We start from the raw sequence: 24,856 nt of genomic DNA, 5'->3' as shown, positions 1-24,856 counted from the left end.
GGCCATTGACCATAATTCTATTAGTTTTAAAATAGTGAAGGAAAAGGATAGACTGTATCTAAAAGTTAAAATTCTAAATTGGAGGAAGGCCAGTTTTGATGGTATTAGGCAAGAACTTTCAGAAGTTGATTGGGGACGGTTGTTTGCAGGTAAAGGGACGGCTGGAAGATGGGAAGCCTTCAAACATGAAATAATGAGAGTCCAGAGACAATATGTTCCTGTTAGTGAAGGGCAAGGCTGGCAGGTGTAGAGATTGCTGGATGACTAGACAAATTGATATTTTTGTCAAGAAAAAGAAGGAAGCATATGTCAGGTATAGACAGCAGAGTTTGAATGAATCCCTAAGAAGAGTATAAAGGCAGTAGGAATATATTTAAGAGGGGAAATCAGGGCAAAATGGGGACATGAGAGCTTTAGCAAATAAGGTTAAGGAGAATCCAAAGGAATTCTACAAATGCATTAAAGATAAAAGGGTATTGGGTGAAGAATAGGGTCCCTTCAAGATCAACAAGGCCACCTATGTGTGGAACTGCAGAGACGGAGGAGATACTAACTGAGTATTTTGCATCAGTGTTTATTGTGGTGAAAGATATGGATAATAGAGAACTTGGGGAAGTAAATAGTGACATCTTGAAAAATGTCCATATTAGAGAGGAGGAGGTGCTGGATATCTTAAAATGCATTAGGTGGATAAATCTCCAGGACCTGATCAGGTAAATCTTAGAACTACTTGGGAAGCTAGGGAAGTCATTGCTGGGCCCTCTTGCTGGGATATTTGAATCATTTATAGCCACAGGTGAGATGCTGGAAGTCTGGAGGTTGGTTAACGTGTCCACTATTTAAAGAAAGGTGGAGAGGAAAAGCCAGGCAACTATAGACCAGTAAGCCTGACACTGGTGGTGGGCAGGTTGTTGGAGGGAATCCTGAGGGACAGGATATACATGTATTTGGAAAGACAAGGACTGATTAGGGATAGACAACCTGGCTTTGTGCTTGGGAATTTGTGTCTGTCAAACTTGATTCACTTTTTTCTTTAAGAATTAACAAAGTGGTTGATGAGGGCAGAGCAGTGGACATGATGTGTATGGACTTTGGTAAGGCATTTGACAAGGTTCCTCATGATAGACTGGTTAGCAAGGTTAAATCACACAGAATACAGGGAGAGCTAGCTATTTGGATACAGAACTGGCTTGAAGGTAGAAGACAGAGGGTGGTGGTAGCTGATTGCTTTTCAGACTGGAGGCCAATGACCAGGGGTGTGCCATGAGGGTCGGGGCTGGGTCCTGCTTTTTGTCATTGACATAAATGATTTGGATGTTGACATGGTATGGTTATAGTATATGGTTAGTAAGTTTGCAGATGACACTAAAATTGGAGGTATAGCGGAAGAAGGCTACTTCAAAGCATAACAGCATCTGGATCAGATAGGCCAATGAGTCGAGGTGTGGCAGATGATGTTTAATTTAGATTATATGAGGTGCTGCGTTTCTGAAAGGCAAATCAGGGCAGGACTTATACACATCATGGTAAGGTCCTGGAGAATGATGTAGAACGAAGAGACCTTGGAGTGCAGGGTCATAGTTCCTTGAAAGTAGAGTTGCAGGTAGATAGGATAGTGAAGAAGGCATTTGGTATGCTTGCCTTTATTGGTCAGTGCATTGAGTGCAGAAGTTGGCAGGTCATGTTGCACCTGTACAGGACAATGGTTGGGCCACTTTTGGAATACTGCATGCAGTTCTGTTCTCCCTGCTTCAAGAAGGATGTTGTGAAACTTGAAAAGGTCCAGAAAAGATCTCTGAAGATATTGCCAGGATTGGCGGGTTTGAGGTATAGGGAGACTCTGCACAGACTGAGGCTATTTTCCCTAGACCATGGGAGGTTGAGGGGTGACCTTATACAGGTTTATAAAATCATGAGGGGCATTGATAGAGTAAACAGACAGGGGCTTTTTTTTTGTGGGGTGGGGGAGTCCAAAACTGGAGGGCATAGGTTTAAGGTGTGAAGGGAAGGACTTAAAAGGAACCTAAGGGGCACATTTTTCACGCAGAGGGTGGTGCATGTGTGGAATGAGCTGCCAGAGGAAGTGGTGGAGGCTGGTACAATTACAACATTTAAAAGGCGTCTGGATGGGGATATGAATAGGAAGGTTTAGAGAGAGATATAGGCCAAATGCTGGCAACTGGGACTAGGTACATTTAAGATTTCTGGTCAGCATGGACAAGTTGGATGAAGGGTCTGTTTCCATGCTGTATATCTGTATGACTCTATAACTAGACAAATCCTAAAGTACATGAATTTGGAAACCAAACTTATTCATATTTATTGTTTTCAATGTGTTAGTACCTGTACAAAAGGTGGGGTTGGTGATTTGCAGTGCAGAGTGATGGCAACAGTGTGTGTTTATTCCTGCACTGGCTGAAGCCGCAATGAAGGACTCTTTTTTTTTCCATAACCTCTCCCCTCACTTGAGGTGTGGTGACCCTCTGGTTAAACCACCACCAGTCGTGCTTCTGTAATGAGAGAGCAGCATTACGGTCTGATAAAACAATGACAACTTTACCTTTTTTACCCGTTCTTTACCCCAAACTTTGCATTTTAATGTTGCTTCGCTGGTGTGAAATCTAGCCACCTAGGCAACATATTGATTATCTTTTGTTTCAGAGTCATGGAAATATACAGCATGGAAACAGACCTTTCGGTCCAACTCGTCCGTGCTGACCACATGTCCTAAATAGATCTGATCCCATTGCCAGAATTTGGCCCATATCCCGTCTTAAACCCTTCCAATGCATATATCCATCCAGATGCCTTTTAAATGTTGTAATTGTTTCAGCCTCCACCACTTCCTCTAGCAACTCATTCCGTCCATACAGTCCCCTTGGTGTGAAAAAGTTTCCCCTTGTGTCCTTTTCAATCCTTCCCCCCCCCCCCCCCCCCGCCCGTAAATTTATGCCCTGTAGTTTTGGAAACCTTCTCCCCACCCAGCCCAGCCCGGGGAAAAGACCTGGTCTATTTAGCCTATCCATGCTCTCATGATTTTATTAACCTCTATAAGGTCACCCCTCAGTCTCCGAGGCTCCAGGGAAAATAGCCCCAGCCTATTCACACTCTCCATACCTGAGAGCCTCCAAACCCAGCATCATTCTTCTAAATCTTTTCTGAATCTTTTCACAATATGCTTTCTATAGCAGGGTGACCAGAATTGCATGCAGTTTTCCAAAAGTGACTTAACCAATGTCCTGTACAGCTGCAACATAACTTCCCAACTCCTATACTGAATGTGCTGACTAATAAAGACAAGCATACCAAACGCCTTCTTCACTATCCTGTCTACCTGCGACTCCACTTTCAAGGAACTATGAATATGCATTTGAAGGCATTTTTGTTCAGCAACAGTCCCCAGGACCTTAATATTTAAGTGTATAAGTCCTGCCCTGAGTTGCCTTTCCAAAACCGAGCACCTCACATTTATCTAAATTAAACTCCATCTGCCACTCTTCAGCCCATTGTCCCATCTGATCAAGATCCCACTGTACTCTGAGGTAACTTTCTTTGCTGTCCATGGCACCTCCAATTTTGTTGTCATTTGCAAACTTACTAACCATATCTCCTATGTTTCATTTTAAAACAAACATATATTTAACCTGAGATAACAAAGTGTAGAGCTGGATGAACACAACAGGCCAAGCAGCATCTTAGCAGATGCTGCTTGGCCTGCTGTGTTCATCCAGTTCTACACTTTGTTATCTTGGATTCTCTAGCATCTGCAGTTCCTATTATCTCTGTGTATTTAATCTGTACCAGATCTAAAGCATTAAATTTGTGGTCATGTTATTCTGAATTGGATTTTAATTGTCGTATTCACTTTGTTTTATGCTAGTTTTGTATCACTGAACCCTGGTTGCCTACATATTCAAAATAGAGGAATTAAATTATTTTGTAGTAAATGTAGGCTGAGAATGACGATAAGTCATATGAAAAACCTCTGATTTAATTACTATCTTTATACAGTTATGTACTGAGTGGAGTCAGCATTCATTGAGCTCTTCCTGTTTTCATGGAATCCATAGAGGAAATAATGGCGTTAGTTAATGTTGATTGTATTTTCCATGAGCTTGTCTGATACAGGTATTCTAGTCTGACACATAAAAAATTACGTGGACTTACACAAACTACTCAGCAGCTTTTCATCAACAGTGACTCCAAAGATGCTTCGGCGTCAAGATCAATAATTTGGTTGGCTAAAGGGTGGTCCTTTAATAAGGCATCTTAGTATCTTGTTCTGTGAATGGTTAGTAAAGTACTGCATTGAGTCTGCAGGTTTTGCGACACTGCAGGGAAAATTATTCTCCTCTGCATTAACTTTCACAACCTTTGTGGCCTGTTGTTCAGTTTATGTACCACAGTGTATCGTGCTGCAGCATTTCCCCATTAGGAGTACAGCAATTTTTTTTTAGCTTTGAACTATTAAGATATAGGATGCTTAAAGCTATTTATGAGTATCTGTATAATATATGTCTGAATGTGTTGTGTCAGAATGCAGGTATGGGGAGGGAACAGACCAGTAACTTGAACAATGCAACTGAAACACAGGGGAAACCCAGTGACAGAGAGGATGGCAGTGATGCTGACGGAAAGCGACATGGGCAGACACAGAAAGATGTGCAGGAACCAGTAAAGGTAGTGTGAAGATTCTTGTGGTCCGAGAGCAATGCTGCTTTCTTTCAGAAAGTTTAGAGGGTATGTTGCATGTCTAGCACAATTGATGCTGCTTTAGAGCTTTGACAGAATACCATTTTAATTCCTTGAGCAAACAGTCCTGCAGTTGTTGAATGTATTTATAAATGTGAAAAAAGTTCATAAGGTTAAAGTAGCTGTTATAGAAAACTGTCTGCATTTAATGCATTTTGAAAAATGAGAGTTGCTTTTCCCTTTCCTGTGGAAAAGGTTTTATAGAGCAATTTTAACAGTAAATGTAAAAGAATGAGTTGTCTGCGTGATATGATTTACCTCATTGCTTTCTACGTTGTTCAATCAGTCACATTTTAAGGAGGTTTTTTCTTTTGTTGTCCTCCATAATGAGCAAATAGGCAAACTTATTCATTTATTCGTTTAATAGGTAATGAGGTATGCTTGCTGGTGAGCTTTGGAGTAAATGGCCATAATGCATCTATAGCAAAAAAAATTAACTTGTCCCAGTGCGGTGCTGATCAGTCTAACCCGCAAAAGTGTCCACACTGTTGACTCAGTTTAAAATTTACATCATTTTAGGCATCTTGAAACGATTTCTGCATCTTTGCATGTAATTTTCATTACGTCAGCTATGACTATTTAGGGTCTGAGGCTTGGTGACTTTGCAGAATGGAGAATTACTTGAGCAGGTTTTAGAGTTCATTCAAGGTTGCTTTCTTTGCCTATTCGTATTCAGGTTCTATCAAAATATACATGATATGACAAGAAGAGACTTAGCAAACAACCTTGGCTTTTTGAGAAATCTTGCAAAGGCTGCTGACCTGTATTTTCAGCGTTAAAAGTTAATCCAGCTTTGGTGTTTCTCTTTTTTTTGAGAATGTTTGGAAGTTGAAGGAACCAATTGTCCTGCATCTTAACTAAAATCATAATACTTAAATCTTACAAAACTGACTAAAATGCCCTGATTGATTTGATTGGTCTGTTTTATCTATGCTCGAGAGGTATGCAATGATATTGTTTGAAAACTAGTTTGACCAAAGCTGAATGTCAAGAATTATTGTATAACTGCTAATATGCAGTTATTTCCTTCTGTTTGGTCCAAGCACATAGAATCCCTTCAATTACCTTTGTTCTACTGCATTTTAGAAATAATTTAACATCCAAAATGTAAATTTGCATTTAGTTGTGCAATGTAGTCATCCATTGTAGTTATATTGTTTGCAGAAATCTTGCCAGTTTTTATTAAACGTTGTATTTAGCCAGAATGTTTTATGGCCGCTTGCCTGAATCATTGCATCTTATGCAATTAAGTAATTCTTTAGTTTGCTACTAACTACATGCACTGTACAGAATAGCTTCAGCATTGTGAAATATTATGCTTTTTGTTTTCCAGTTTTCTAATTCTGAGAGGTCTAGAGTAACAGGTTGGAAATACATTTTGGAATAACAACAGCCTTCCAGAAGCTATATATTTGATCTGTAAATTGCCGTTATCTTAATTAAAGTGATAAGCGCTATAGCTTTTGATAATATTGCTACTGGTTTGTCTAGCCTGCTACTTGAATTATTTTTTGACTTTGAGTCCTGAGTAATTTCAGTAAGCTTCTTAATAAAACAAAGAACTACAGACACTGAGGATCTGAAACAAAAAAAACAAATTGCTGGAGATACTCAGCAGCTTCTGTAAGAGGAGGCAGAGTTAACATTTGGTTTTGACGAAGAGTCACCAGACTCCATGTTAACTGTATTTTTTTTCTGTATGGACGCTGCCAGACCTCCTTAGATTCTCTGTCAATTTCTATTTTTTATTTTGATTGTTTTTATGGTGAATTAATAAGTAGGACGGTTTGATTTTACTGAATTTGAGAACTAAGCGAAAACAAATATTGTTTTTTTTTGTTGCGTGTCTTTTTTTTAAGAAGCATTTATTTAATGTAATAGCTGAGGAAGAATTTTATGTTGACCTCTTGTACTTCTATATTACCATGTGAGAAAATCGCAATTGAGAGCATTCTCTTCAGTGAAATGAGAGCCAGGCTCAGAATTCTACCTCATAATTGTTTACTCTGTGTCACTTGGATGGGTGAAATGTGGGAAAACTGAAGGTGCACAGTTAAGGGAAAATAACACATAACCTCACTGAACTTTCATTAAGCAGAAAACCAGGGAATTTGTTTTTTGTAATAAAATTACATCTTTAAAAAAAGTGGAATGTTTCACAGATGTTTATTGGTGGGTTGTCAATCATGGAGAAATTTCTCCTTTTTGGAGAAAAATGCCGTTTAATGAGAGTCAGTTGCCACTGGCGTGATGTAAAACCTGGGCCCTGGTATTGAGGCTGACTTGTGTCTAAATCAAATATAGTTCATCAACAAAAACTGAGAAATTGCTATTTACTCTTTGATATTTGTAGCGGTTTGCAAAGTCACTGTTGTGCCAGTTTTATTTAGAGGTCCAGTTCTGGCTTCTGTATTAAGTAGCTTGTCTTCTTTCAACTCAAACTTGGAAGGAGGAGCCGTGTGGAGAGCAAGCTGAAGTTAAGAGAGACTTAGTTAATCAAACATTATTTCTAGCTGGGACTTGGGCTCAAGCAAATGAAATCCAGATTGGAAGGGGAGTTCAGGTTGCAGGATCTCATTGCTAGGACCTGATGCAAACAGTTCCTCATTGCTTCCTAAAATGATGTTGGGATTGGTTCATTTACGGTCGTGTAGGGGTTGCCTGGTATAAATAAAACCCAAGTTTTCTAGAGTAATTGTTGTGGTCTTCCTGGCCCAAAAGAACTTGAGATCCAAGGGCACAGCCTCAGTGAAGGAATGACCTTTTAGATGAGGAGGAATCCCCTCAGCCAGAGGGTGGTGAATCTTTGGAACTCGTCGCCACAGAAGACTGTGGAGGTCAAGTCATTGAATGTCTTTAAGAAATAATAGGTTCTGATTTAGTAAGGGGATCAAGGATTTCAGGGAGAAGGCAGGAGAATGGGGTTGAGAAACATCAGCCATGATCAAATGGTGGAGCAGACTTGGGCCATGTGGCTTAATTCTGCTGCAGTGTCTTTTTGGTCTAAATGTTTGACCACACCAAACCTCTTCTGGCCCTTTATCCATTACTTGGCACATTTTGCGTGCTGCAGTGTTTACCACTGCATTATTGCTCAGACTCTGGTTGAATTTGTGGGTAAGGTGAAATGGACTAGACTGGATGGACGAAGTTGTGACAACACCTGAAAAGTCCAAACTATCCAGACCGCAATTGATTGGTGCCCCCATCAATAGATCTATACTTTCTCTCCAGTGCTGACTTACTGTTGCTGTAGAATGTACAGTAACAAGTCATCAAGTGAATTGAGTCATAGTAATACCGCACAGAAACAGACCTTTTGGTTCACCTTGTCTTTGTCCATCTAAATTGGTCTGAATTTGCCCATATCCCTCTAAACCTTTACCGTATCTGTACCCGCATCTACCACTTCCTCTGGTAGCTCATGCCATATGCGCACTGTCCTCTTTGGAACAAGTTGTCACTCAGGTCCCTTTTTAAATCTTCCTCGTCTTACCTTAATGTGTTCCCTAGTTTTGAAACCCCCCTCCTTAAGGGGGGAAATCCTTCTGCTAATCACCCTATCAATGCCCCTCACAATTTTATAAATCTCTATAATGTCACCCTTCCACCTCCTGTGCTCCAGTGGGAAAAAAAAATGCCAGCTTCCCCCATGACTTAACCATCCATTCCTGGCAACAACCTTGTCGATCTTTTCTCAACTCTCTCCAATTTAATACAATTCTTTGTTTGGCAGGACAACTAGAACTGTGCACAACGTCCAAAAGTGGCCTTGTCAACATCCTGTCCTACCTCAACACGTCGTCCCAACTCCTATGCTCATTGGTCTGAGGAATGAAGGCAAGCCTGTTAAATGCCTTCTTACCTACACTGTCCACCTGTGATAACACTTCCAATAAATTATGTGCCTGAACCCATGGGTCTGTCTGTTCCATTAATAGTCTAAATTCTGCCTTTGTTTGTTTTACCAAAATGAAATACCTCGTAATTAACCAAATTAAACACCATCTTCCACTCCTCTACCTATTGACTACAATCTCTTTGTAATCTTAGATAACCTTTTTCACTGGCCACTATACCACCAATTCTGGTGTCATTCACAACCTTACTAACCATACCTCCTAAATTCTTATTCAAACCATTTTTATAAATGATAGACAACAGTGGACCCAGCACCCATTCCTGTAAACACTGCTGGTCACAGGATTCCTGTCCGAAAACCAACCCTTCACCACTACCCTCTGTCTCCTACCGTCAAGCCAATTATGTATCTAATGGGCAAGCTATCCCTGAATCCCATGTGATCTAACTGTATTTATCAGTCTACCATGTGGAACCTCGTCAAAGGTCCTGTCCACACAGGCAACATCTACCACTCTGCCTTCATCAATCTTTTTGGTTACATCCTGAAAAAAAACTCAGTCAGCATAGCTTTGTGCATGGGAAATCATGTGTCACAAATTTGATTGTCCCTAACCAGTCCATGTCTCTACAAATACACATAAATCTTATCTTTCAGAATCACCTTCCAACAACTTACACAACACTGACGTCAGACTCACTATCTATAATTCCCAGCCTTCTCCTTACAGCCTTTCTTAAATAAAGGCACTGTTAGCCACCCTCCAGTTCTCTGGCACCTCACTTGTAACTGTAGAAGTTACAAATGTCTCCGCGACAGATCCCATAATTTCTTCCCTAACTTTGCCCAACTGCTTGGAATGCACATGATTAGGTCACATGGATTCATCCACCTTTGTGGCTTGCTTTATTGGCCTTCAGCACTACGTGTTCTTTAATGTGGACTGTTTTCGAGACACCAATATTTATTTCGCCAAGTTCCTTAGCCTCCATGTCTTCCTCCACAGTAAAAAGCGATGCAAAGTACTCATATAGTATCTCTTCCCATCTCCTGTGGTTCTACATGTAGACAACCTTGTGAAGTGAAAGTTAAATCAACCTCCTCACACTATTAGAAAAGAGTTATAATGGCGTGGCAATGCTGTCTATTTTAGGTTCTAGACTTTTCCAATTATTTCGATGGTCCATGAACATGTGACTTCTAAGAAACCATGATGAAGTGAAAAACAAGTAAAAATGATAGAATGCGCCGTAGACAAAGTGCATTATTTAAAAGGTATTGAGCATGTTAGAGACCTCCTTAACCCTCACAACCAGGCGTTTGTTTAATTTCATATTAGTTCACTGACTAGTCACTCAAATATCCCAACCACTTCTTCAAAAATAATGAAAGTGGGTGGTAAGGGAAATAAGACTAGCAACTGTTTTGCTCGGACAGATCCTTAATAGCAACAGTTGGTAGAAATAATTTTCTTTGTGTTTTTTTGGTTTTTAAAAGGACAATGAATCAATGTTTGAACAATTTTTAAGAGATTGGGAGAACGGCAAGAGAAATGGGAAGGCGATGGCCTAATGGTATTATTGCTGAATTGTCATTCCAGAGATCTAGCTAATATTCTGGGGATCCAGGTTCAAATCCCACCCTGCCAAAAAAAAACTATAATTTGGGGAGGTGTAGGTTAGGTGGATTAGCCATGGGGATTACAGGGATAGGGTAGGGGGATGAGTCTGGATGGGATACTCTTCAGAGTTCATGTGGATTTTTTGGGCTGAATGGCCTTTCTACACACTGTGTAGGGATTATATGATTCTATGAGAAAATAAAAATTAAGGCAAAGTTCATCTTAGATCAGTTTCAGTTTGAGAAAAGCTGAATGAAATGATGAATACCTAGAAGCTGCTATCAAAGAAGACCGCCACACTGAGGGCAAGGCAGCTGCCATGCCACGCCGAGATTGCCACACCAGGCTATTGGAATACCCAGATCAAGACCTCCATGCCAAAGAAGACCGCCAGGCTGGGACTCTGCAATACCCAGAAGCCGTAGCTGAAGAAGATCTCAATGCCACTACATGATCTCTATGGTGGGACAAGACTGCTATATGAGACCACCCCTCTGGAACGCAACCACCATGCTGGGTTGTCACTCACTGAGACAGCCGTGCTGGCACAAAGCTTCCACCTTGCTGGGTATGGGCTGGGAGAAGATGCCTTCCATCAAAGCTGTTAAGAGGTAAGATGATAAACGAAAACATTTTAGAAAGAAGAAATGTGACAAAAAAGGTGAAAAGCGGGTGGAATAGATGGACTCCGCTCCACCGCCATCTTGATACTAGGCAGTGCTGCAAAGGAATCTTCCTGGAATCCTGCCTCTGTCTAGAGAGGGAGGTAGAGCGTGTGAGAATTTTTCTAACTTCTCCAATTTAATCCGTGTAGAATCTCCAATTTGTTCAAGCTTTAGTGTCAAGTGCTTTTGAGAGCTAATTTCTCCCTGGAGTACCCCTCCCACAAAAAAATAGCATGACCACCAACTGAAGATAGAGATCAAGAGGGATTTCTTCTCTGTCATAGTGAATCTGTGAAATTTCTTCCCACAAAAGGACTGTTGATGCTAGGTAATTAAGAATATTCAAGGCTGAGATGGACAGAGATTTTTAACCAGTCAGGGAAATCCAGGATTATGGGAAAAAGGTGGTAGAGTTAGGAATAATTGGATCTGCCATGATCTCATCAAATGGCAGAGCAGTCTTGATGGGCTGAATGGTCTGCTGCTCCTCTATCCTACATAAAATGATTTACTTGAAGGTAAAGGCACTGGCACATGAAAATCTTGGGATGCCATCATTTAAACACTGTGTACAATGGTCTGTTTTGTGCCATTGTGTCCAGTCTCAACTGTTTTCTTTGTTGAACCCTGTTGCACAGGAGCAGGGAGCAGGAAAATAGCAGCTAGAATGAAGATTGGAGCATGAAAGGGTGAATCAGGGCTAAGGGGCTTGGTAGTGTGGTTCACAAGGATGATTTTGTATCCACAATAAATTGAGTCTTTTGCTCTCCTTGAGGCATACATTTAGATCTCTGGCTAAGCTATCCTCAACCAATAATGTTGATGCACATGTGACTAAATTCAAATCAAGGGAACGTGAAATTTAAATTTGAGTAAAAACGCTACCTTGGTTTTGAAATAGTCTTGTTATTGGAATTGGACTGGAAATCCTGGCTGTAATGTAGAGCCCCACCCCAACCTTCAGTTCACCTGGGCCATCTCCAGCACATCCCTCACATTCCTGGACCTCTCAGTCTCCATCTCAGGCAACAGGCTTGTAACTGATGTCCATTTCAAGCCCACCGACTCCCACAGCTACCTAGAATACACCTCCTCCCACCCACCCTCCTGCAAAAATTCCATCCCCTATTCCCAACTCCTCCGCCTCCGCCGCATCTGCTCCCACGATAAGACATTCCACTCCCGCACATCCCAGATGTCCAAGTTCTTCAAGGACCGCAACTTTCCCCCCACAGTGATCGAGAACGCCCTTGACCGCGTCTCCCGTATTTCCCGCAACACATCCCTCACACCCCACCACAACCGCCCAAAGAGGATCCCCCTTGTTCTCACACACTACCCCACCAACCTCTGGATACAACGCATCGTCCTCCAACACTTCCGCCATCTACAATCCGACCCCACCACCCAAGACATTTTTCCATCCCCACCCCTGTCTGCTTTCCGGAGAGACCACTCTCTCCGTGACTCCCTTGTTCGCTCCACACTGCCCTCCAACCCCACCACACCAGGCACCTTCCCCTGCAACCGCAGGAAATGCTACACTTGCCCCCACACCTCCTCCCTCACCCCTATCCCAGGCCCCAAGATGACATTCCACATTGGCAGATGCGCAGGTGAACCTCTGCTTAATGTGGTATACTGCATCCACTGTACCCGGTGTGGCTCCCTCTACATTGGGGAAACCAAGTGGAGGCTTGGGACCGCTTTGCAGAACACCTCCGCTCAGTTCGCAACAAACAACCGCACCTCCCAGTCGCAAACCATTTCCACTCCCCCTCCCATTCTTTAGATGACATGTCCATCATGGGCCTCCTGCAGTGCCACAATGATGCCACCTGAAGGTTGCTGGAACAGCAACTCCTATTCCGTCTGGGAACCCTGCAGCCTAATGGTATCAATGTGGACTTCACCAGTTTCAAAATCTCCCCTTCCCCCACCGCATCCCAAAACCAGCCCAGTTCGTCCCCTCCCCCCACTGCACCACACAACCAGCCCAGCTCTTTCGCTCCACCCACTGCATCCCAAAACCAGTCCGACCTGTCTCTGCCTCCCTAACCTGTTCTTCCTCTCACCCATCCCTTCCTCCCACCCCAAGCCACACCCCCTTCTACCTACTAACCTCATCCCACCTCCTTGACCTGTCCGTCTTCCCTGGACTGACCTATCCCCTCCCTACCTCCCCACCTATATTCTCTCCACCTATCTTCTTTTCTCTCCATCTTCGGTCCGCCTCCCCCTCTCTCCCTATTTATTTCAGAACCCTCACCACATCCCCCTCTCTGATGAAGGGTCTAGGCCCGAAACTTAGCTTTTGTGCTCCTGAGATGCTGCTTGTCCTGCTGTGTTCATCCAGCCTCACATTTTATTATCTTGGATTCTCCAGCATCTGCAGTTCTCATTATATCTGTAATGTAGAGCCTCCATTTGATCAGGAGACGTTCAAAATCTGCCAGTAACTGCAGCATTTTGTGGCTCCTATGCACAGTGGGATATTTTGTCTTTCTTTTCTGTCTCTCTCTCTCTCTCCTTCTCCCTCTCCCTCTCTTTCTGTGGGACAGAAATGCAAAAGTGACAGATACTTTTGGTTTCACCACTGATAATGGTGCACCAGAGATAAAATTCTCTCTGTCAGAATATGCTGTGTCAAAACAGGAATCACCATAATGCAGAAAGCAAGAGTCTTCCAGTTATTACTAAAATTCAACATGTAGTTTTATGTTAAGGTATCTGAAGGTTACTGTGGTAATTGTCAGTAAAGGACAAGTGTTTATTTTTGTTACATTTGTGCACAGCAAAACTTCAAAATAGGGATGAGATGCAAGTCGTCTTTGGAATTTCCTTTCTTGGCAATAGTTGAAGTTGAGATAATTCACTGCAATTGAATTTTAATGAGCTGGTGCTAGTTAATTGTTAAGTTTGCATGTAGGGAGGACTTGGAGAGATCCTAGTTCTGAAAACTTCAGTTGGTCCTTTTTTTTTTGCTTCATTCTTACTATTCACCCTAAGTCTTATCTTGTACATACTTGGCATGTACTTAATTTACAAAATTTTACTTCATAGTTTATGGTACTGAGTTATGGGACTATTTGTATCAGCAAAAAAAATTCTGTACTAGAATCACCAAGTACAGAATGTGAGAGGGTTTTCGGCTTGGGTATGATAGTGAAAATTGTGGTACTAGACCATCAGACCAGAGATTGTGGCAATGTTTGATAATATGGGATGGTCTTGCAAGCTGCTGGACTCGTAAAATTATTTGATACACCACATGGAGTACGTGACACAGTGACTGTCTTGTCTGTAACTGATTCTAGTCCACTGTGTGGTTAATGTTAATGCATTCCAAACAACTCAGTGGTAAAAACACTTTCACTACTTAAAACACTGCCATCATTTCAAGCCATGTTGTTTTGTGAGATTTGTACACATCCTTGAGCTGATGTTTAAAAGTAGCCATTCACTGTTGTAACACTAAAAATGCGGCAGCTAATATAAGGCCCCACAAAGAGCAATGAATGAATGACCAGGTAGTCTGTATTTAGGAGAAAGATAAATGTGTAAAAGATAGCAGAGAGGATCCTCTGCTCTTGAAGTTGTGTCTTAGGATATTTTGCATCAAACCTTGAGGGAAAGATGGGGTTATAGTTTAATTTATGTCTGAAAAATGCTACCACTGACCATGTAGTTCTGTTTCAGTTCTGCAGTAGATTGCTCTGCTGAAGTCTCTGGTTACTGGTTCAAATTGAAGGAATTTCCAGGAGCTCGCACGTGGAATAGTTGGGATTCTTTTTATGTTAGAAGTGCTGTAAAAATGGGTGGCAGCACGTCATATCAATGAAACAGATAATAACTTGCCCAAGGTCCATCTTTAGTGTCTGTCTTTTTTGGTCCACTTGGTAGTGACTGGCACAGGATTCCTCTTTATATTACCATCATGTAAATGACAGTCCCTCAGATTCAAGGGTGGCTGCATCCACTCTGTCCAATGTATTCACAGCATAAGATAATAGCAGCAGACCCAAACTTCAAGAGATTTGCGAGGCAGAGATGAGTGTAGAGGCCATCAGGAGAATATGCTGGGGAAGGTGAATAAATCACCTGAACCAGATGGACTGTGCCCCAGAGTTCTAAAGGAGATAGCTGAGAGATTGTGGAGGCATTGGTGGTGATGATCTTTCAGGAATCACTGAAGTCTGGGAGGGTCCCAGAGGACTTGAAATGGCTAATGTAACAGCCCTGTTAAAGAAGAGAGAGAGGCAGAAGACGGGAAACTATAGACCAGTTTGCTTGATCTTGTTAGTAGGATTTTGAAGCCCACTATCAAGAATGAAATCGAGGAACACCTGGAAGTGCATGGTATCATAGTTCAGAATTCTCTCCAGGTTAACATGCTGGCTCAGTTGATGGTCAGGAAGGCAAATGCAATGTTAGCGTTCATTTCAAGAATACAAGAGCAGAGATGTACTGCTGAAACTGTACTCTGTTCAGACCACAGTTGGAATATTGTGAGCAGTTTTGGCCCCATATCTAAGAATGTGCTGACATTGCAGGGGGGGGTCCAGTGCCATATGAGGAGTGGTTGTGGACTCTAGGTCTCCACTTGTTGGAGCATAGAAGGACGAGGGGGTATCCGAGTCAAACTTGCAGAATACTGGGAAGGCCAGATAGTGGGAATGGAGAAGATGTTTCCATTGGTCGGTGAGACTAGACCCGAGGGCACAGCTTCCATGAAGGGACAGCCCTTTAGCACTGAAATGAGCAAGAATTTCTTCAGCCAGAGGGTGGTGAATCTGTGAAATTCATTGATGGAGAAGGCTGTGGAGGCCAAATCACTTAGTGTCTTTAAGACAGAGATAGGCCCTTCACTAGTAAGGGGATCAAGAGTCATGGGGAGAAGGCAGGAGAATGAGGATGAGAAACATATATCGAGTGATAAAATGGCAGAGCAAACTTGTTAGGCTGAAGGGCTTTAATGCTCCTTTTTCTTATCAGCCATCTCTGAACACGATTATTACCGTAAGTCAGAATAATCTGCTATATTGTGATGTTTGTGGTTGGTTAGATGAGTTCTTTGTAGGTTTACACACACTCTCCAACACCTTAATTTACCTTTGTGTGATCCTGACGAAAATCCTGGTGTTTAGTATGTTCTCAAATGAGTCATCTCCTCCATTTTGATCAGTCTCAAATCCAGCGTTTCCCATGAACTATGGAACTATGTGCCCTCTTCAGGAATGCTTTTGAGGACATCCTTAGAGCACTTCTATATTTCTGAGAGCCTCCTGCAATGACCAAGTTCAGACTGGTTTGGGAGCTGCTTTGCTTTGGGAATCTGAGTCCTGGTGAGTGATTAGAATCTCCAATGACTTTGGGAGAGGATTCATTACAATATAGAAAGGAATATAGCAGAGTAGGATAAAGTGGGTTTCAGAATGTGAATCTTGGGAAATTGAAATCGTTTAAAGCATTTTCCCTTTCAGTTAATGTTTACTGAACAGAAAGATCCTCGTTATAATTTGGTCCATGTTTCGATGATTTTTCACAAAGGGATTGCAGAATAATTAAAAATTTTCTCTTCAATGTTTCTAACAATTTACTGAATTAGTTTTTAACTGTAAAGAAAAGACTTCTGCTACAAAAATGCATTTTCCAAGTCTTTGGATGTGTTTTTGATGTCTGGTCAATGTAGCAATACTAAGAAGTGCTCCTAATTAACAGTCATGAGGGTGCTTCTCAGCAAGCTACCAGCACAGACTGACAAAAGTAATGGCATGAATTCTTCAATCCACGTAACTAGTATAGCAGAATATTTGGGTCACAGCTGAGATATTTTAAGTGGCTTGGACCAATTAATTGTTTTCTCCCTGATTTATAACCTCCATTGAAATAGAGGTAGAAAACGGCCTCTGTACAAAATTGGAATGCCTGCGGCTTATTTTAGAAAGAAAAGGAATTCTGTTCCTGGGATAGAATGAACCAACCAGTAAACTGAATGATTTCTTAGTTAGGGCTGTCCTGTTGCCTTGATCCATGACAAATTGCAAAAACATTTATCTGTAACGCTCTCACTCTGACCCAAAAGGTTTCCCCCGTGTACTTCCTCTCTTGTCTCAATTCTCATCGTTTTGGAAAGTTTCTTCTCTTCAAGCAAGTGTTTTTAGTATTGACAATCCAGTGAGTGATCAGGAGCAAGTTTTGTTGAGGCCTGCATCCATATTTCTTCCCTCTTATACTGCAAGAGATCTTGGTGCAGTTGTTACACATTGGCCAAAAATATTTGTTTTAATAGACACACAGAGCTTGTCTGGAAAGCTTGTCTGGTTGCTGGTTCATCCAGACACTTGAATCCATTGCGTAGATAGAAAGATTCCATAACACTTCCACAGTGCAGAGGAGGGAAAGGCAGTTAATTTTACTCATTTGCTTAATGTGAGTGACGTTTGGCTAAGAGTGCTAGATTTTGTTAATATCCTCAATGTACATATCAGTGGAGGCAGGAGGACTACTGTTGTTTCCGGACTCTTAATTTAAACAATTTCAATATCTGACTATTTATTTTATATCGATTTGTATTCATGACCAGTGCAGTTAGGTTAAAATAAAATATTTTAATTATCTTCATTTTTCCATTGTAAGCCAGACAGTCCATGTGGGAAATTGCTCTGAATATCATGTTATTGATCTGTACCATGTGACTTCTCCAGCAGCCGTTCAGCTCAATGCCTTGTTATGGGCAGCTTCTGTCGTTCTTCCATGTAAGTGATTTTGTCATTCACATTTCCATCCATTGCAGGAATGTCTTTGGCAGAATGGTTACAGCACAGAAGGACTGTCATGTTTGTGTCAGCGCTCTAAATTGATGCCAGACATTGCATTTCCAAAAAAAAATTACTGTTACAAATAAGCTCTGGAAACTCTAGGGTTTCAATTGATTTCTTAAATGCCATTAAAGTCCAGTAGCTTAGAAATTAATTAGGATTTTAAGAGATGACTGCTTATTGCATTCATGACATTTTAATTTTTTTTTAGAAAAGGCATTAACCCATTTGATTAAGCAGGTTAACATTGTAAAAAACCTGGGAAGAATGTAATTAGGTTGCTAGCCAATATTTATTTTACAATCAACTCACCAAATAAATTATCTGCTGTTTGTGACAGCTTTTCTAAATTGTTTCCACGCTTCCTCTGTTAAGACAGTGACTAAATTTCAAAAGGTATTCCACTGCCTGCACAGTGCTTTGAGGTATTTGGTGATATATAAATGCAAGTCATCATTGTCTTCATTGGAGTCAATCTGTTGATATTACTAACATTAATATCTGAAATTGTTTATAAGCCGCTGCACACTTTTAAAAAAGGCCAGAGATATCTGTTCTCGTTGGATGTGTTCTGTCCTTGTAACTGACCTTGACATCAAGGCGGCAAGCATTTCTGTGCCAACAAGAGCTCATGTAGAACTGGTCACTAGACCACGATACTGCCTTTGGCGATTGGGGCAGAATTCTCCAGCAGCTGAACTGTACCTTTACAGGATTCTGACCCAGTGATAAGAAAGGAACGGCGACTATAGTTCCAAGGCAGAATGGTGTATAGTTTATTGGGGAACTTGCTGTTGGTGGTATTCCAATGAGTTTGTTGCCCATGTCCAGTTATGTAATGAATGGCCTCCCTCCAAAATAAAGTTGAATGTTGCAGTGTTGAGCTCCAATGTCTAATGGTTAACTGAAGCTAACATTGAAGAACATTTGAACCAACTGCTCCCTACCATGAAATCTGAGCTGCTGTTTGGTTTTCTTCTTTTAAATTGGAATTGATTTTTAATTTCCTCTGTTTATCCTGTCCAAAAGTTCGTATCTTGATCCAAGACATGGCGTTGCAGGTGGTGCCATCCTGCTGGTATTTTTGCAGCTATTGACCTTCTGTGTTTCATTACCTGAGCAGTAGAATCATATGTTCAGTCTTTCAAAATGAGTTTACACCCAGGATGATGAAGTTACATTAAACCCAAGGTGGTCGCTTATGACATTCAAATTTAAAACAATACCAGCTTGAAACCAGCTCCACTTGTTTGCTTATTTGGAAATGATTCATGGACAAATGTTGAAATAAAGAATTGATGCACTGAATTAAAAAAAATCAGCCCTGTCCTATTTATTTTTGCTCCTTCAGCTTATCTGTATCAAGGTACTGTTCTATATGAATATTACAAATGATGTGGATTTACCCTCAAAATCATTGGCATACTTGTAAATTTTCTGCACATGTAAAACTTTTGTCTGTTCCACTTGAGAACTCCATCACTGTGAAAAATGCAACTTGATCAGTGCCTAATTCTAGACGGGGGTTACCTAACAGTCACTTGCTTGTTGTAATGAATGAAATGAACACACGCGCCTCTTCTTTTTTTTGCCTCCTGATGTGATATATGTTTGCAGCTTAGGTCCCATTTTTGTTCTACTTGGTACTGTGGCAACGTTATTGCTCCTATGAAATTACCGACCCTATGGTACCACATGACCTTTCAGTGCACAGTGTGATTACATCACCTTCTATGGTCAAACATTTTAACCTTGGTCGAGTTCAAGTGAATGTTTTGAAATAGAGTACACATGCTTGGTTATATGGAAATTCACAATCTTTTAAAATTGGGTATGTTGAACTATATGAACTTGTTGCAGCACTTTTGTTCATGAACTTTATTCATTTGCGTATGTTTTAACGTCAGTATGCCCCTTGCAAAACGCCAGAAAATTGCCAGACAATCCTTGATCAATAAGTAATCGATATTTTTCTGGCCAGCGTACATAACTGAATCAGGTGTTAGTGCAACATAAAGCAGCTGCATTTTTTTTAAATGAATGTTTGCCTCTGAGTATAGTTTAGTTTTTTTTTAAGTGAGTTGAAAATCTTTAGCAAGCCTTAACTTGTGTGATGATATTAAATATTAGATCTGTGTTCAGGTCCAGTGAGAAGAATGCAGAACACATGAGACTGCGTAGACAGGAAGGGCAGGGGAAGGCAGTCTCTGCTATAAAAGTGACGTAAATGACTTCCAGTAACGTGATTCTCAGTCAGCCGGCATTTTAGCAGTGCTTCTGTGGTGGTTGACTGCTTCTAATTGTTTAATTTAACTTATTTATTTTATATATCTGAATTCGTAAAGAATTATTTTTGGACGCAATAGATTCAATATGTTATGTTTGTGTTTAACCGTGCCAGTCCTGGATAATTTGGAAAGGGAATTTGAATACTTTGAATCAGACCGGCTGCCTGCTAAATTAAAATCTTTGTTCAGGCTTAGCCTTTTCATCCCTTCACAGGAGTTATCAACCTATCGCCAGTGGAGACAGGTAAATCCCAATGTTCTTGAAATGTTTCTTATATGAGAATACTTTCATCATTTCAGGTGTTTTTAAGGATTTTAAGTTTTTTTTAGGAATTCTGTGCTATTTGATGGCTGTTCGGTGGATACTTCCTTATATTTCCACATGTTCCACTTCTCGGCAATTTCGGCTGCCTTCTGAATGAGTCACTGTGGAGTGGGACAGACTAAAACCTTCCTGTCTAGAAGTTCCTGTTTAACAATATTATAGTTAGCCCAGTTACTGAAAACTGAACTGACAATATCACAGCAAAGAGACTTTTGTCTGTGTGGCCCCACAGCTGCACAATTCAAATGAGAATTCTTGAGTGGGTCATTGGTCTTCCAATTTACAAAGCATGGTGTAATGCTTTATTCAGTTCTTGAGCTGTGTTTTCTCTTGTGGCTATGTTTCATTGTTACTACTTTGCATATTGTATCAAGAAGTATTTTGTGGTCAAAGTGATGCTCAAAATTTGAAAAATGGATATATAAATATTGAGAGAAGACAGTAGGTCTCCCACAGAAAGTCACCTTTATGATGGAACCTTGCCTCAACGGTAGCATCTGTGACAAAACTTACAAAATGTCAATCACAGAAGAGTTCCGAGTGGCCACAAGATAAGAATTTGCATTGCTCTTACCTCAAAAGAGTTCCTGGTAGATTATCATCTTTGGATAAGATGTTTTAATAAATGATTAGGATCTTTTAATTTTTGGCACATTATGGCACGTAAGTGATCCTAAAAAGTATGTAAATGCTTTCCTGTGTATGTGACATTCCAGACCTTTTAGGATTCCAAGTAATGTGAAAGATTCTATCAATTAGGTAATACAGAGGTTTGTTCTCAATGCTTCAGTTGTTTTTCACTGCATCAGTGCTGCAGCGTCCAGGGCTTTTTTTTATACTGCTGGTAGATGCTGGCAGTTATGCCAATTACTATTTTGATGAGAAACAATTTAGAGAAACGGTCTTCTCTTTCCAGCTGTTTCCTGACCAAGAAAGCAATCAGCCCTTACAGGGTATGTCTCATGCTCCAATGCAATGTTTGGAATTTGTGCTCAGCACATTGCCTGAGTGGTTTTAAAGTTTGCTGTGCGAACAAAATGGAGCATTCCTTTTTACTAACCCCATTGCACACAGACTGTAAGACTATACACAATCTTGGAGTCCTTGGACACTAAACTACCTTCCGTATTAATGTCTTCATTTATCTAAACCAGTTTGTAAATGTGTATCTGCTTTGAAATAAGGAACTACAAAAACTATAAATCTCACACCTGAACCATGCCTCAGTTAGTGGAGTCGTTTGGATTGCTGAGTGCTGATGAGACTGATCTGCTTACCATCAGCTGACATTGAATTTTGGTCCATGAGGAACTTGATCCTCCAACTCAAAATTTATTGGAAATTGACCTTTGGTGTTGGGTGCGGGTGTAATCTCAACCCTAACTATTTAAGTCATGTTCCAAAGTATATCTTGATAAACTGTATTCAGTGGTGGGAAGGAAATAAAAGTTATGCTATGAATCTTGAAATTTTACCGCAGAGAAGGAGGCTGTTTTAGTTTATACTAGTCAATTGTGGATGAACCATTAGGCTAATCATATGCTTATTCCGTTGTCGTACTCAGCAGTCATGTATAGTATTTTGATGAAACCTATTCCTTAGCACTTTAGTACCTTCCTTTTTGAGTAAAGCGTGATATGTTGCAGAAAATGTGTATAAATTGTTTGGATTTGAGGTGATTTCATTAATGGTGAAATTAGCAATGTTGGGAAAGGGCAACTTGTTACATTTTATATTTTTTAAAAAAACACATTATTCAGGCAGAATGCTAACACTTTATTTTGGATTATAACCTCAAGCTTCTTCAATGCAAATAATTTTCAGGTACAGGTAGAATTTGCAATGACTGAAGAAGATGTTACTTATCTTTACAGTCTGTATTATTTTCATAGCTAGAATGATGGACCAATACTTTTAATTTATCCAAGTTGTCATGGCAAATAATGGAAAAGCCTGTAATATGGATTATGTTTAGTCTCCAGTAAAAGGGAAATCTGCCATACCTCAGAATCCTGAAACCAATCTGAATAAGGATACAGGACAAAATTATGAATAGTTACATAAATCCATTTTATATCTTATTTTATGATAAAAAGGACTGCATTTAATCTTAAGTCCTAAAATGGCAAAAACATAGACTTTGATTTTCACCTTTCAAGATTGAATTGCCCAACCAAAAGAAGTCATGACAGTATTTTGGGGTTTTTTTCTTGAACCATGAGAACCAAGTATCACATTTTTCCATTGTTTGTAAAAATAAAATGTTTGTTTCATTTTTGTTTTAAACAGAAAGTTGTAAAAGCTGGTGACAAAGACTGTGATGGCCAACTAGATTTTGAAGAATTTGTTCATTATTTAAAAGATCATGAGAAGAAACTCCGACTGGTTTTCAAAAGCCTAGACAAAAAAAATGATGGTAAGAACTCCTGTTGTTTACTTTCCAGTGTGTACAGTTTGTAGTTATCAAATAATACGTAAATTTAAATGAATTCAAATTCTGCTTTAAATCCGAAACATAAAATTGCAGTATTGTCATGTGCGGCTTCTAGCGTAATGCAGGTGTCTTTATTGTCCAGTAAGAAGTATAATTGAAGATTTTGTTACAAATTAAGAGCCCTTGGGTTTTTTTTCAGGTAAAATTGATGCACAAGAAATCATGCAGTCGTTGCATGACCTTGGAGTGCATATTTCAGAGCAGCAAGCAGAAAAGATCCTGAAACGGTGAGTCATGTTACTGAGATAATGAATATTCAATTTTTTTCAGTCAGTTTTGCTTGCGGATTTGACTTTGTGCTTACCCGTGCATTTAAAAATGGAACTTTGTAAATTTTACAACTAAACTCGTAAGCCTTTGCATAAGGTAGCTGGTACTCAAATGTAAAGCACTACCGCACAACCTTCAGCTGACTTTTATTTTGTAATGTCTCCAACCTCTTACTCCAGAATACCTTTGGCCTTGTAATTATGCTGTAGCATACCAATGCACAAATGCTGATGCATTAATTTTAAATGGCATTCTAAAAAAAAGTATCATTTATTGTGTCCTCTCTCAAAAATCTTCTGGCAAGATCAACATGTCAGTGAATGCGCTGAACTTCACTTTGCTGCTCACTCTGTCCCTTAGTGTAATGGAAATGTCTGTAGTACTAATTGTTTGCCCAAAACCACTTCCTGGTCATTCATTCCTGAGACTATACTTTGCAGAATATCTATGAGCTTCTAGTTCAATGAATTCCTACAATGACTTGTCAGAAAACTGTCTCGTAGCTCTGCAGAAACAAGTTGCCCCACCGTACAGGTGATATTGGGGTAGGTTTTTTGAAAATAATTATTTTTGAAAATAATTTCAAAAACTAAATTGCTTTCGTTTTTTTGTAAAAGAATATCAGTTTTAGTTTTTCCTAGGGATGGTGATGGGGATGAGGTAGTGCAGTGAAGTAATTGTTTTATGCTTTCTTTTTAAATGTACAAAATGCTTTATCTGTGCTGTTTTCTGCATCTTTTGCTTTCTGTCCTCAGAATTTGGAGAGGGCACCTCTGGGGCCCTATTGTATAGTAAGTACCTGTGTATGCCTGTCTGCTTTCTCTATTTTCCTCTACTTCATAGAAACTGACAAAGCACATTTTATTTCCATCTTGTACAGCTTCACCCTTCCCTGATTTGTAAAATGAATTTGAATAACTGCCCCTGCACAACTCATGATCCTATAATGCTACTCAGTTACATGCTGATAAACCTTCCCCCCCTATTCCTGCAACAGTAGCTTATAATACACTATTTTAGCATTTTAAAATGTTGAATTTATGTAGATCATAACAATTCTGCAACAATTAAATGGTGGAGTTTTAAACACAGCCATAATTTTAATTTTTTTTATCTTTGTTCTGCTTTTTTAATAGCATGGATAAAAATGGAACAATGACGATTGACTGGAATGAGTGGCGAGATTATCATCTTTTACATCCAGCAGACAACATTCCAGAAATAATCCTATACTGGAAGCACTCTACAGTAAGTCTAGAACATAATCTACTGAAAATGATTGACTAGCTATGGCTTAACATTTTTTCAGCTCCCCCCTGTGTCAACTTGACTCCTGCATGTATGCTCCAAATGAGCATGACATTAGTCTGTAATAAAACTTAACCAGGTAATCAGAGGTAGAATAACAAATACTTGACATGCCCATTCATGCTAACTCCATTCTTGGTTATCAGTCGTTACATCACCTTCACAGAACAGAAACTTATCCGCTGTGAATTTCATATTCCGAACTGATATTCTTGTGCTTTTAGAATTGCGTAAAACCTTTATAAATTGTGTGATTAAAGATCTCGTTTAGATGATTCGCAAAGATGATCCAGGGAGGATATTGAGCCTTAGATACAAAGAAGTGGTTAAAGAAATTTGGTGTTGTTCGTTGGAATAAAGATAATTAAGAGATGTGATAGAGATCATTAATTTCTTTGAGGTAAAGAGGGACTGTTTTTTTCCAGTGATCAGTAATTTGATTAACTAGTC

The 24,856-nt window shown here is 40.0% G+C and overlaps 1 protein-coding gene across 6 annotated transcripts in view; it reads left to right on the top strand.

The window, feature by feature from the left end:
* slc25a25b (solute carrier family 25 member 25b) overlaps positions 1-24,856 on the top strand; it is a 43,582-nt gene that overhangs the window by 8,380 nt on the left and 10,346 nt on the right. The window contains exons 1-5 of one of the 6 annotated variants that reach the window (XM_048558892.2): positions 4,396-4,680; positions 22,624-22,750; positions 22,968-23,055; positions 23,854-23,889; positions 24,235-24,346. In XM_048558892.2, the coding sequence (XP_048414849.2) occupies positions 4,396-4,680; positions 22,624-22,750; positions 22,968-23,055; positions 23,854-23,889; positions 24,235-24,346 (648 nt within the window). Of the gene's footprint in view, positions 1-4,395; positions 4,681-19,868; positions 20,254-22,623; positions 22,751-22,967; positions 23,056-23,853; positions 23,890-24,234; positions 24,347-24,856 lie in introns of those variants that run through there. The other 5 variants (XM_048558897.2, XM_048558894.2, XM_048558893.2 and 2 more) reach the window with 5 other exon arrangements.

This window comes from Stegostoma tigrinum, chromosome 29 (genome assembly GCF_030684315.1).
Source record: "Stegostoma tigrinum isolate sSteTig4 chromosome 29, sSteTig4.hap1, whole genome shotgun sequence".
NCBI classification, from domain to species: Eukaryota; Metazoa; Chordata; class Chondrichthyes; order Orectolobiformes; family Stegostomatidae; genus Stegostoma; species Stegostoma tigrinum.
This window is presented reverse-complemented; position numbering and strand designations above follow the sequence as displayed.